General features: G+C 36.5%; 1 protein-coding gene across 10 annotated transcripts in view; it reads right to left on the bottom strand.

Moving 5' to 3' along the window:
• Nucleotides 1-14,050, bottom strand: part of Tank (TRAF family member associated NFKB activator) — a 71,983-nt gene that overhangs the window by 14,614 nt on the left and 43,319 nt on the right. For 8 of the 10 annotated variants that reach the window (XM_021226583.2, XM_021226582.2, XM_021226584.2 and 5 more), the window contains 3 exons: nucleotides 12,178-12,286; nucleotides 10,411-10,529; nucleotides 8,892-8,975 (listed from right to left, as the gene is read on the bottom strand). In XM_021226583.2, the coding sequence (XP_021082242.1) occupies nucleotides 8,892-8,975; nucleotides 10,411-10,529; nucleotides 12,178-12,286 (312 nt within the window). The remainder of the gene's footprint in view (nucleotides 1-8,891; nucleotides 8,976-10,410; nucleotides 10,530-12,177; nucleotides 12,287-14,050) is intronic. The other 2 variants (XM_005069005.4, XM_040745446.1) reach the window with 1 other exon arrangement.

Here is a 14,050-nt window from a genome sequence, read left to right as displayed (position 1 = left end):
AAATGTGAGCTGGGTATAACTCAGCATGGATAATGGAAACACAAATAGTGGAAAAAGAAACAGAAAACAAGGCACTTTCAATAGATTTTTTAGAATTTAAAGAATTAAATATTAAAAGACCAACTGAGGCTGGATATTTCCATGATCTTCAGACATAGTGGAACAAAATTCATGCCAATGTCAAGTATCAGATTTAACTGAACTAAGGAGAAAGCAAAACAAGGGAATTAAGACCCAGAAAATAGAACCAGAAAAAAAAATGCAGAAAGAAATGAGATAAGCATAAAAATAGAGGAATTGTAATTGATCTGCACCAATTTATGTACATGTAAAATCTATGGCTCTTTCACCCTCATTAACATTCCTGAAAATACAGCATATAAGAGGAGCAAAATACTAGGAGCTTGGTCTGTTGTACACGAGACAGTGTGCTAGGCAAACCCACTGCCAGTGTGGGAACAATTCCAGGGCAAAATGGGATTCATCCCAGTGTTCTGAAGGAAATGGCAAGAAAATAAACAATATAAAAATAAAACTAAACACCCTAATTACTTCCAAGTTCTTTACAGGGTTCTGGTTTAATATAAATCCACCAAAATATCTATCAATTCAATGTTACCATAAAAAATACTTTTAAGAAGTTAAAAATAACTTCATCTGTGTATAACTATTATGACTTCAAATCTACTAACATCACTTTGAAGATTAATACTTTTCTATTACCTCATATATATATATACCTTTCTGAATTGATTTTGTTTAGAAACATTTTATTATTTTATGTGTATGGGTGTTTTGTTTTGCCTATATGTGTGTCTGTGTACTACATCCATGCCTGGTGCCTTTGGAGGCAGGAAGAGAGCGAGCACTGGATCTCTTGGGACTACAATTACAAGTGAGTTGTGAACTGCCATGGGAGTGCTGGGGATCAAACCCAGTTCTCTGGAAGAGCAGCAGCCTGTGCACAGTCATCTCCCCAGCCCTGTAATTCCCCTTCTTAAGGAGTATAAATTTGTTCCTGGCAGTGAATTCTCATGCAAAATATAAACTATGAACTTAGTAACCACTAAGTGAGAGATTTCTCACTCTCCCAGGTGCTCCCTTTAAATCACACTGATCTGGGGAAACCCTTTAGCTGTAATTTAATATACATGGTACCGTGATGATCAATCTTCGGTATCAATTTGACTGGATTTAGAATCACCATGGAAACACAACTCTGGATGTGTCGATGAGGGTATTTCCAGAAAAGTCCCAGGAAGAGATCAGAACAGAGTACCAGCTTTCATCGCTCCTGTGACCTGAATGCAGATGCAGTGTGACTGGCACAGATAGGCATGTGGTGCACATGCGGGCAAAACAGGCACGCGCACACGATAAGAGCCTATATTATGAGTTTCAAAGACATGCCTCCATTATTCTGTGAATTAAGTTTAAAAAATGTGAAATGATTTTAATTATGTAGATGCAGAAGAAATAAAAAACCCAGAGTTGATGCTTTAGTCTACTGTCAATGGAAAATGCAGATTAGATGTTAATATCCCCACATTTCTAGTTTCTTTTTTTTATTTGGACAATTAAAAACTTTGACATAATAAAAGATGCCAACTCTTTTGTTAGCAATAATATTCATTTTTACATTTTACATTTAATAAGATCATGCTCAAAAAACAAAATAAAAAATCTTTAGAAATTTACAAGGAATATGGAAATATGACAACTGGCAAAGAAAAGAATCTTTCTGTGTGAGTCTGCTGTCATAACATAGCCTAGTAAAGCAGGAGAGTTCAGAGTATAATGCATTAGGTACAAAGGAAAATGTAGGTGAACCTCCAAATTTTATCAACATCATTGAAGGGTTTACAAAGCCTTAAAAATGTCAAAAACCACATTAGGAAAAGTGCTGGAGATCCTGTGGTTAAACACAGCCAAGTGACTTTTTACTATTCATTTCTGATCCACAATGCTCTCTTTTAAAAAATTGAATACATTAATTTATATATTGTGGGTGGTGAGACTGGTGCATGCATGCCAGGGCAATCCTTTCCTTTCACTTAAGTGGGTCTCCAGGATCAAACTCAGGTCATCATATTTGGTAGAAGTATCTTTACCCATTGAGCCACCTTGCTGTCCCATTATATACATTCCTAAATCCAGGACTTCATACGCTAAGCATGTACTCTACCACACCCCTAGTCTCCACACTTCTACTAGATTACAGTTAAAAAAATCAGCATGTGCTATGGTGGATACAGAGAAGTAGCTGGAAATAATTTGTAAGTATCATTTAATATGTAAAAATTATCCAATATATGTGAAAAAGAACAATGAGAAAACATTGTGACCTTTATGCATTCTTAAAGTTGATGAAATGCTAGAATATTCTTAGTAGTTCTCTTACTGAGAAAAAGGTAAAAGTGATTTTCTAACAGGAAATTACAATCTGTTATAACCCGTAGTCTCAACATAGACTTCAGGACCCCTGTGAATCCAAGATCCTTTCAAGATATCTGCAATTGGAGAGAGATGTCTGTCACAGGCCTTGAGCATCCTTGTACATGTCAACAAGACAAGGCTCTGACTTTTCTTTATTCATGCATTTTTAAGGACCATGTTTACAGACAGCCAACTTGAAAGACTAGATAGTTTTCCAAAGATCCAGCTGAACTGGAGCATGTTACAAAGTGCATGGACACCCTAAGCTAAATGTTCTTTTCCATTAACATGATCACAGGCATCCATCTGGGTTCTCCTATGTGTACCTCCTTCTGCCCAGATAAGAACAAGGAAAATATATTCTTGCTGCTTGCTATTTTACATCTACAAAAGACATTTTTTCTCTGACATGGTCTGTTTTCTTTTGGTATCTGCAAAATGATGAATGAATAGACTTACACAATGCTATCTATTAGCTAAACTAGTCTCACAACAGCATTGAGATGGTATTTGCAGTGTTTACTGTATTGGCATTTATACTGATGGTACAAAAGCAACTGTGATTGAAACTGCTGTTATCTTGAAGTACAAGGGTTGTCTTGGGGAAAAACTTGTGTAATGTCTGAGTTGCAAGCTGAACTAGTCACTTTTTTAATAGAATGCTATTTTCACTTCAAAGAATGAATGACATGCAGGCTATGGTTATTCAGACATTTTCTCAAAAGCAAATGAAGCTAGCCTGTCACTTTAAGGAAAACAAGTGACAAGACTTGTTGCCAATAATAAAATTTAAGCTTTCAAGTGAGAATTAAACTTTGGAAAAGTTGTACCTGTTATAGTAAGCTTGACAGCTGCTCAATAGTTAAAGGCTTTTGTAGTGAGCTTGACGATTATATTAAATTTGATTTTTAAATATTACCTAACAAGTCAACACTTGGAAGATCTATAATCTACACAATCCAGTAAACTCATAATCTCCAAATGGCTAGCTCATTATGTTATAAAACAATATGAGTAAAAAGACTGTCTAAATGTAAGACAGATCACTGGGTTTTAAGCAGGTGAGAAGGTCACTGATGTGGCTTCAGATGGTTAAGAAATTGGGCCAGTGAGATGGCTTTGCAGGTAAAGGGCACCTGTCACCAAGCCTGACTACTAGAGTTTGATCCAGACTCCTCCTGCATGTTATTCTCTGACCCCCAGATGTGCACAATTCAATGTGTGCAAACACACATGCCAACAAAATTTTAAAAAGGAACTGCCTCTTACCAAGTATTGGTATATTATAAAGAGCAATACTGACAACTGTTAAAAGCTTTCCTTTTCCAACCATGATGTGTACATGAGGCTGGATTCTTAGCATAGAATTTAAAGAAGAAAATATATAACAAAACCAAAATATAACAAATTGAATGTAGGTGTATTCTATAACAATGAAAAATAATACATTTAAATTAGATGTGAAAAGCTTTTAGGATGACAGATTTTAACACAACAGTAAGAGAAACTAGATTGCTTTGCAGGGGGAGGGGGTGGCTGTTTGTTACCTACTGAGGTTGTGAGAGAAAATAGCCTTTTCATACTTTAGCATGAGAAACCAAGACTGGAAATAATATGCCAATTCCATTTTGCAGGCTTTACAATTACAAAGGGGGAGAGGACGACGTGAAAAAGGGACAGTTTGGGGACATAAAGGGGGAAAAGACATTCACACTAAACATACTCAAATTTGCTTGAATGTTAGAGAAGATGCCGATGCCACTTCTCATTTTCTTTTTCAAAAAATTGTGTGTGTGTGTGTGTGTGTGTGTGTGTGTACACACATAGCTGCATGTATGTATTATACTAATTTAGATTTAAGGAACTTATTAAAAAGTTTATGTATCAACATTTTTCTTAGAATTTGCGATAGTTAATTCTGTAATTCTGGAAAAACTTTGAACATTAATGACTGAATAAAAATAAAACTGGTTCTACCCTTAGAATGGCACATTTATTTACACTGTAAAGGCAAGGACTCTCTAACATGTTACACATAAAAAAAAAAAAACCTCACATTTTCTTCAGTTTGCTATAAGTCCCAAGTTGACATGTACCACTGTTTACCAACGATAGCTACCACTTCTGTGTAATAAAAGAGGGAAAGACAAAGGTGAGTATTAACAAGTCACAGGGATAATTTTTCCCCCAAGGCAGGGTTTCTCTACGTAACCTTGGCTGTCCTGGAACTCACTCTGTAGACCAGGCTGGCCTCGAACTCACAGAAATCTGTCTGCCTCTGCCTCCTTGAGTGCTGGGATTAAAGGTGTGCAACCACCATTGCCTGGCTGACAATATTTTTAATATTTGAGTAACTGTCAGTTTTATTGCAATCTCTTCTTTTAGAAAATGTATGTATCGTACTATGCTTAGACAAAACAAATCAGCTCAACTTTGTGACTGGTGATTAATTTCTTGTTAAAAAGTCTGAATTTTAAGTTTTGTTGAAATGATAAATAGTATGTCTGCCATCTAGCTATCTGTATGTTATGCTCTCTAGATACAATACGGACTATAAAACATAGCAACTGAAATAAAAAATGCAGTTCAACAGAAAATAATTTCTAAAGTATCGAAGGAAGGTATGGGGCCCAACACTTAGATAGATATCCGTAAGTTGGAAATCAACCAGAAGTCTAGAGTATGTAAATGCATACAATGCAAGCATGAAGATGCCACCCATAGCCTAGACCTGTCAATATAAGATTCTATAAACTACAGAAGGCCAGAAAGCTTAATGGTGTTCAACTTTACACAGACTACTAAAACTGCCCAACATAAAAACTGAAGGAATATGTGCTGATTGGTTTTTGTCAATTTGATACCAACTAGAGTCCCTGAGGGGAGGGAATCTAGATCGAGGACCTGCCTCCATCAGATTGGCTATAGGCAGGCCTATGGTGTTTTCATAGTGATTGATGTGGGTGGTGACATCCCTGGGCAGGGGATCCTGGGTTGTATAAAAAAAGCATACTGAGCAAGCCATGGAGAGCAAGCCAATAAGCGATGTTCCTCCATGGTCTCTGCTTTAGTTCCTTACTCCTGGTTCCTGCCTGGAGTTCCTGTTCTGTAAGATGTAGCTGCTTTTGGTTGTGGTTACCATGGCAAAAGAAAGCAAACTAATAGAGAAATGGTACCAGGACCACAGGGTACTGCTGTGACAGACCTGACCATGTTATTTTTGCTAGAATTGTGGTAGCATTTGAAACTCTAAGCTGGAAAAACTACTGAATACTCACAGCTTAAAAGGAACCCGAGTTCAATGTATGGGGGATGGGGGGAGGGAGGAACAGGGTGCATTTTCACATCATTTGATTTCTTATAAGTTTTTCAATTTTTAAAACTGCTTATAAAAATCAGTAATAACATGTAACTTTTTTGTTTTTAGTTCTCTAAGCATTGCCTATTAACATTCTCTTAAATGTCTATATTCATGTTATAGTTTTTCATATTCTTAAGATCAGAGGCCATGGTATTTCTTCCTTCTGAGCGTAATCACAGCATTCAGAAACTGAACTCCATTGATGGGGAGACTAACCCTGTCCCTTTCCCCATACCGTTGGCACTTTGCTTTATAGACTGTAGCCTACAATGCCTGAGATACTTTAAAGGAGAGCGTGCTGCGGAAGTGAAGGTGTATGACTAGTGACTAGGTCACAGGAGGCACTTTGCACTCTACTCTTGGATTCCTTACTTGGAGGAAAGTTAGCTGCCAGGCTATGAGTAGACACCCATATGGCAAAGCCTCCTGCCAAAAGTTATGTGAGTGAGCCATCTTAGAAGTGTGTCTTCCAACAAGTGAAGCCTTCAGCCTGCAACCCTTGCCTACTCCTGATTTCAACACATGAAAAATCGTGAGCCACAACCATCCAGCTAAGTCACTCCTGAGCTTCTGACACACAGAAATTGAGAAAATAACTCGTTTTTATGCTGTTAAGTTTTTAGTAAGTTTAGGGTAACTAGTTATATGACAGAGATTATAAAAGATATGTAACTACTGTGGTGAACAAGAGGTAAAACCTAGTTATTAAATTAAATTAGGCACACTCTTTCAACTCTAAGTAGAATACTGTTATCTAATGATAGAACCTTGTTGTGATCTAAACAGAGTTTTCACTAGAAGAAATAATAATGGCTAAGAAATACCTCAAAAGTACTTGTCATCCTTGGCAATTAGGGAAATGTAAATTAAAATTACTTTGAGATTTCATCTTCCCCAGTCAGAACGGCTAAGATCAACAAAAGTTGTAGAGAAAGGAGAACCCATTCACTGTTGACAGGAATTGGTACAGCCATTCCAGAAACTAGCATGGAGAATCCTCAAAGAACTAAAAATAAACCTACCATAAGATCTGCTATACTACTCCTTGGCACATACCCAAAGGACCTAACATCACAGATACTTGCTCAGGTATATTCATAGCCACCCTATTCACAAAAGCCAGAAAACGGAAACAACCTAAATAACCTTCAACAAAAGCATGGTACATATACACTACGGAATACTGTTTATCTGTAAGACAAATGAAATCATGAAAATCTCAAGTAAATGAAATGACCTAGAAAAGATTATATATACTGAGTAAGATAACACATACCCAGAAAGACAATGTGTTCCTGCTCATCTTTGGCTCCTAGCTCCAAAACCTGAGAAGGGTGTATACAACATGGAGTAACCACAGGAACCAGAAAGTACAAAGGAGTCATTTTGTGTCAGGGAGGCAGTGGGTAGCAGAATGCAGGCGATATGAAATGGCAAGGAGTAACAGGGAGCGGGGCCCCAACTGGGACGAAGGGAGCTGGTCAATACAGAGGGAGGAGGAACAGGAACAAATACCACTAAGATTGTTTGAGAAAGCATCAAGGAATCGTAACATCTACCTAAAATTATACACAGTACATAAGTATATAAGCATACACACATACATGTTATTCATACATACTAAAGGAAGTTAAGCCATTTGGGCTGACAACGCTCCCCTCAAGAACCACACACTAACAAAACCCCCAGAACCAGCTATAAGAAGCCCTACTTTTGAAAGGCTGGTCAGGACAGTTCAAGTGACTCCCCAAACAATATAGATGAAGCCCTCGGTTCTCTCTCAGGAGTTGAAGGTAGGTTGGAGACACATCACACTTAGGACTCAGGACCTGAATGATTAAAGCTGGATCTGACCTGAAAGTCTCTTTCCTGTGGTCTTACTTCCCTGGTTCTAGAATATACAAGATTCCAAGGGAGGAAGCAATTAAACAGCTGTAATACCCATGAACCATGACAATTACCAGAATGGCAAGATGCACATAGAGGTGTAATAATGGTACTCACATGTCAGTGACAACCAACAGTTGTATAATAGGACTTAGTCCTCTCAACAGGAGGGAAAGCATGCCTGGTACTGGAAACCTGGCCAGCTTCCTGGGGCTAATGAGGTCATGCACCTTAGAAAAGAATCCACTATCACTACTTCCTCGGACCAGAATAGTTCCTTACTACATTCTAAATCTTATCCTTATACCCACAGATAAGTGTAGGTACCATCGCAAATCAAAGAAGCTTCTCTCTACAGCACATGGAAACCATCACAGCAAATCACAACATAATGGGGAGCCCAGGCCTGATGGATACCTCCACATCACTGTTACTGCATCTATGGAGAACATAATGGAAGAGGGGGTGGAAAAATTGTAAAAACCAGAATAGCAGGGAGTGAGCTGTGAAACAACTCTTCTAGAAATGGCTGCACAAATAAGATCAGAATAATGGCAGTATCAATGTACATCTTAACTTTAGAAGGAAACTGTGTAGGGTCCCACCCCTAGACAAAGAACTAGAGGTAACTATATGACTGATGAGAGAGGGATCACTAGCCTCTAAGCTCTGTTCCTGGTTGTTCAACTCAGAATGGTAAGCTCTGAAACCATATACACACAAAAAATAAAAATAGGTTCAGCATGTTGTGTATGTATGTACATAAACATACATATGTGTATGTATATACATATTATATGTATACATATATATAGTGTATAATAGTAATCAAGGAAGATAGAAGCTAGCAACTTGAGAAAGGGGGCTCATGAGAGTGGTTAAAGGGAGGACAGCTAAGAGGAACTGAAGGGGGGAAAAGGAGGGCAAAGTGATGTAATTCATTTCACTTAGAAACACTTTGAAAAAATTATGAATATAAAAAAAGAATAGATATCTTGTTTATGTATTCAGTGTTCATTAGCCCTTTGAATTGAGATACATAAGAGAAATTTAAAATACAGCCTAATTTTATTTCTATTAAATGGTTATAGCAAAAGAAAATGAAATTCATGAGCTATTCAAAGAATTAAAATATGGATATCACATATGCCTCTTATATTAACAAGGATAATGACAATAAATAACTGAATTTATGTTTACTCCTTACCCAAAGCTTATTTCTTTGGGCCTTTTCCTTGGTCTGTCCACAGATACAGTATAGTTGGTGCAGTATTAATTCTTTGGAAATAAGCTAGCCAAACAAAGGAAGTTGATGAAAAAAGTAGAAAACGATTTAAATCTAGGATCATTTGTCTTACCATCTACCTCAGTTTAAAGTTTTATTGCTTTGTTAAAACTTGCACTTCATTAAATGCTCATGATACGAAGGGATGGGGAATCACTAGGGAGCCTGGAGAGATGGCTCAGCAGAGTGCGCATGTGCAATCACAAGGTCTGGAGGTCTGATGCTAGGACTCAAGTAACAAGCAGAGTGCTATGTCCACCTGCAACCCTAACAGCAAGGGAGGTGGAAGTAGGCCCACTGGGTCTTTCTGGCTTCCAGTCTAGTAGAAAGTGTAAGCCCCAGATTCAGGGAAAGACTCCTGTCTCTGGAGTTGGGGAGATGGTTCAGTGGTTAAGATCATTTGTTGCTCTTTCAGAGGACCCAAGTTTGATACCCAGAACCTACATAGTGGTTCACAACCATCCTTAACTCCAGCTCAGGGGATCCGATGATCTCTTCTGACTTCCATGGGTGCCAGACATGCATGTGGTATATATGAAGGCATGCAGGCAAAACATTCACACACATGAAACACACAACCTTAATGGTGGCAGAGGGTAACAGGGAAGGATACCTAGTATTCTCTTCTAGCTGTTGTGTGTGTGTAATAGGCACATGTATCCATACACACAAAGAGCATACTAACATGCAGACATACACAAATCTTTAAAAAAAACACTAGGAAATATGAAGCTTAAGCTTTATTTTAAATATAAGTAATTCTATTTAGGAGGATATGTCATATTTACAGATACAGAACTTTGTTTAGAATTTAGTGGTAAGGGACTGGAGAGAAATGGCTCATCAGTAAATAGTATGTACTACTCTTACCAAACCTGAGTTTGGTTCCTAGCACCTACTTCATATAGCTCACAACTGTAACTCCAGAGCAAGGAGATCCATGGGTATCTACATACATGTGCATATATCCACATACAGATACCCACACAAACATAATTAAAAATAATAAAATAGAGGCTAGAGAGAGATATCTCAGTGGTTAAGAGCACTACTGCTTTTACAGTGAACCTGGGTTTAGTTCCCAGCACCCAAAAGGTGGCTCACAACAATCTGTAATTAGTTTCAAGAGATCTGATATCTCTTCTGACCTCTAAAGGCACTGCACGGATATGGTGCACATATACATACACATAAAATTAATTAATTTTTTTTCTTAAAAATTTCAGGGGCAGGTCACTGCCTAAGAAAGATGAAACAAAGAAGATCTATTGTATATCAGCATTTAATGTTGGTTTCTGCATAAGCAAGTTAGGAAAAAACCAACTATCTACTTTCTTCCCATGGTCTACCCACTCAAATTGTTAGAGCACATAGCCTAACTAACTTAAGAATGTCTGTGTAGCCTAACTAACTTAAGAATGAGTCTGACAGTACTTCCTACCTTTGACTGCTTATTTCTCAGTGTTCCTAGTTTCATTTTATCATGTGGTTCATCAAGAGTCAAATTAGTCTTCCTTCTTTCACTGTCTTCAAGCAAAGGTACATAGCCATAACTGTTATCTGCAAGAAAAAACAGTTGTACATCAGTAGAAAGCCCTGGAAAGGTAATTATAATAAAAATGAGACCAGGCATAGTGGCACATGCCTTTAATCCCAGTCCTAGGAAGGCAGAGGCAGGTGGATCTCTGTGAGTTTGAGGCCAGCCTGGTCTACAAAGTGAGTTCCAGGACAATCAGAGCTACACAGTGAGACCTTGTCTCAAAAAACCTACAACCAAGCAACAACAATGAAAAACCAACTAACCAACCAACCAAAAATAATCAAACAAAAACAAATCTCAATAATTTTTAAAAGAATAAATTATAAGCTCTAGTTTTATAATATTCAATGTTTGTGTAATATTTACCTTGGCAAGTTGCCCATTTAGAGTTTTTCCTTCCCACTAAACACTTATTTTCCCACGAGTCAATGGTAAAATATACAGAATTCAGAAGAGTAGGATTAATTATCAACAGTTACACTTTTAGGCCTTTCTTTTTTTGAGGAGGTTTATGGTGCCCGAGAAGCACTAGCTAATGTCCCACCATAGCTACACTCCCAAGCCAATTAAACTTTAATACATCAAATACATTATGCATTTCTTGTTTAAGATAATTATACTTGAAAAAAAACTCTTGCTTATAGAAAACTAGAAAATGCAGCTACGACAAAAAGAAGCTGGAGGCTGAAGAGATAGTTCAGTGGTTAAGAGCACTGTCGCTCTTCTAGAGGACATGAGTTTGGTTACTAGAACCCCCATGGTGGCTCATGACCATCTACCAGTTCCAGGAGATCCAACACCCTCTTCTTGGTGCCTTGGTGGGTGCAAGGCACACACACTTGTGATATAGATACATAAACAGGCAAAACAGCCATAAATAAATAAAAAGTTATTAAAATTATTAAAAAACAAAAAAGCTGTCTAATTTTTATCACTTGTGAACTACTCCCATTAACACTGTGGTTTATATTTTGTTTTTCTTTTCTACATATAACTCAAACAATGTTTTCCTATACACATTACATATAGTTTTGTATTGTACTTTCTTTACTTTGCTGAACATGAACATATTCCTGTTGGTAAGTTAACAACTATTCTCACTGCTTTTCTTGGCTATACAGTTGTTCACTGTAACTTACCTTTTGGACATTGTACTTTTTGGATTATTTACTGGCTTATTCAAAGGGCACGTAAAGGGAGAGATGCACAGGGCAAGGAATATGGAAAGGCACAGAGCATCTACAACCTTGCTGGGCACAGTACATGATCAGCTGTCTGGAAGCTCAGATGCTTCTTCTGATTTTTCATCTCTAGAAATCTACTGTGATGACACAGTGTATACACATCTTCTAGCACTTACACAAATTATCTTAGATACTCTGGGGCTTCTATTTTCATCTCAAAGGCACAAACTTTTTAAAAAGCTTTTTGCTATTCGTTGGCAAAGTGCCTTCAAGGAAGTTTTATCAATTAGGGTTTCAGCCTATAGAATTTATGAGTGCCCACTTCCCCATACCCTATAAGTTTCAATTAAATAAACATAATATATAACTGTACTATGTTTCTTGCATCAGAACTAATAAAAAAATAGAAAAACTCAAAATTTATCTTTTCTCTAAAGAGTTTCCAGAAATACATTTTAAAAAGACGAAAGGAAGACAGAAATACCTCGACAAGAATCCCCAAGTAGTAGCTGTGATTTTAGCTTGTCAATAAGAGTTTGTTGAAATGACAGCTGTTCTTGTTGCTCGCGTATTCTTTGTTCATAGGTCTCGGTCTAAAGACAAAGAAACCACAGTTAGCTTGATACTCACGGAGAGACTGTTTCCTATCTATTGATAAACACAGGGGCTGCCTGAATCCCAGGTAACCAAAAAATCTACTCACCAGTTACTGACTGGCTCCAGGGATTTACTTGTGATCATTATCATATCAGTGACTTAAAACAAGTAGAATATAACTTTAAAAAATGATCTTATTTAAAGATTTCAGTCAAGAGTTTTCTTGGTCTTTCAGTAAAGACAAATATAATAATGTGAAATTCAATACTTGTAAATAAGAAAAAAGCATTAATGGTTAAGCAGATGCTGCATTAAAGTTATACTTTAAAAATACATATCAGACTTAAAACAAACTTTTAAGTCTTTAAAATAAACACCAAAATTAATGTTTAGAGTACAAAACCACAAAAGAAGTAGCTAGAAGTAAATATAATAAAAATCAAAGGAATGAATATAAATTCTAAAAGTATGGTAGTCACAAATAGGAACACCAGGGTTAATTTTATTATACAAAAATATTATTTATAGATTTTAAGTGTTATAATCCCCTTATATTTTACCTACCTTGCTATCTTATTATATTGGCAGTGAAAACAACAACGAAAATGACATATGGAATGGAAAATGACATTAGGAATATAGAGATATAGATGTGCCAACCTTCAAGAAAAATCTGAAACTGTTGTATCACAATTACCTAATTAGTGCCTTCTTAAAAGCTATCCTAAGAAAGCATAATATGAAAGTCTTTGCTGTTTTCTACCATTGGAGGAATAAATGACTAAATATAAATTTCTTAAAATATGAAAAGGGTCCTAATAATTATAGCAACCTTAGGTATACACTAGATGTTTGATTTTTTTATTGACTAAATCAAAAGTTCACAATTATTGAAGTTATATTATTTTCAGATCCCAAGTAAGCCTAAAGTTCTTTATAAATAAAGATCTGTTTCATAAGTCTCAAATACAAATTTAAGAAATTAAAGAAAAATAACACACTCAAATAAAAGATGGACTTTTATATACTGGACACTTCAAACATGAATAACTGACAGGTCAGGTAAGTAATCCTACTGGCATGTATGTCAGCTTTGTACGTTGTGTGGGGGTAGTCTTACAAAACTTGATATTCCCTCACAGAACTTCACAAATGATGCTAAATATATGCTGATTATTATAAGCAGAAGAACCAATGATGAGCCTTATAGATTTTAAGCCCCAGATACCGAACCCTAGACATTCAAGTCTAATACAGAGCCAAGCTTCTTATTCTTACCTACATAGACATCCAAGCTGCTGGAATGAGTGTAGTAAACTGACTACGAAAATGATACGAACATTACAGTTAATTTATAACACCTTAAAACTATCTGGGCTACATACTCTTCCTGGGGTGGAAGAATCAGCAATATGTTAAGGTCTTCCCTATATAATTTATGCATTTAAAACATTTTTATTTCAAAGAACTAAAAATTCTTCATAAATATCAATAAGTAATTTCAATAATTACCTTGTTTTTCACTATATCTCAATGGGTATATAAATCCTACTGCTGTTCAGTGAGCAAGTAACACGATTCTTAAAAAAACTAGCAAATTAGAGATAGGCTGAGAATAAATATTTAAATTATTCAAGTCTCAGCCAGTTCTTCATCTATTATGCTCTCTCCCCAATTTTAATGAAGAAACCAAAGGACCATGTATGTTCATTTGGAACCAACTCAGAACACTTCTGCTAATTAATTTTCATCTTCTTCTC

This window comes from Mesocricetus auratus, unplaced genomic scaffold (assembly GCF_017639785.1).
Source record: "Mesocricetus auratus isolate SY011 unplaced genomic scaffold, BCM_Maur_2.0 Super-Scaffold_100004, whole genome shotgun sequence".
NCBI lineage: Eukaryota > Metazoa > Chordata > Mammalia > Rodentia > Cricetidae > Mesocricetus > Mesocricetus auratus.
The sequence above is the reverse complement of the archived record's forward strand: the minus strand, read 5'-3'. Positions and strand labels throughout refer to the sequence as shown.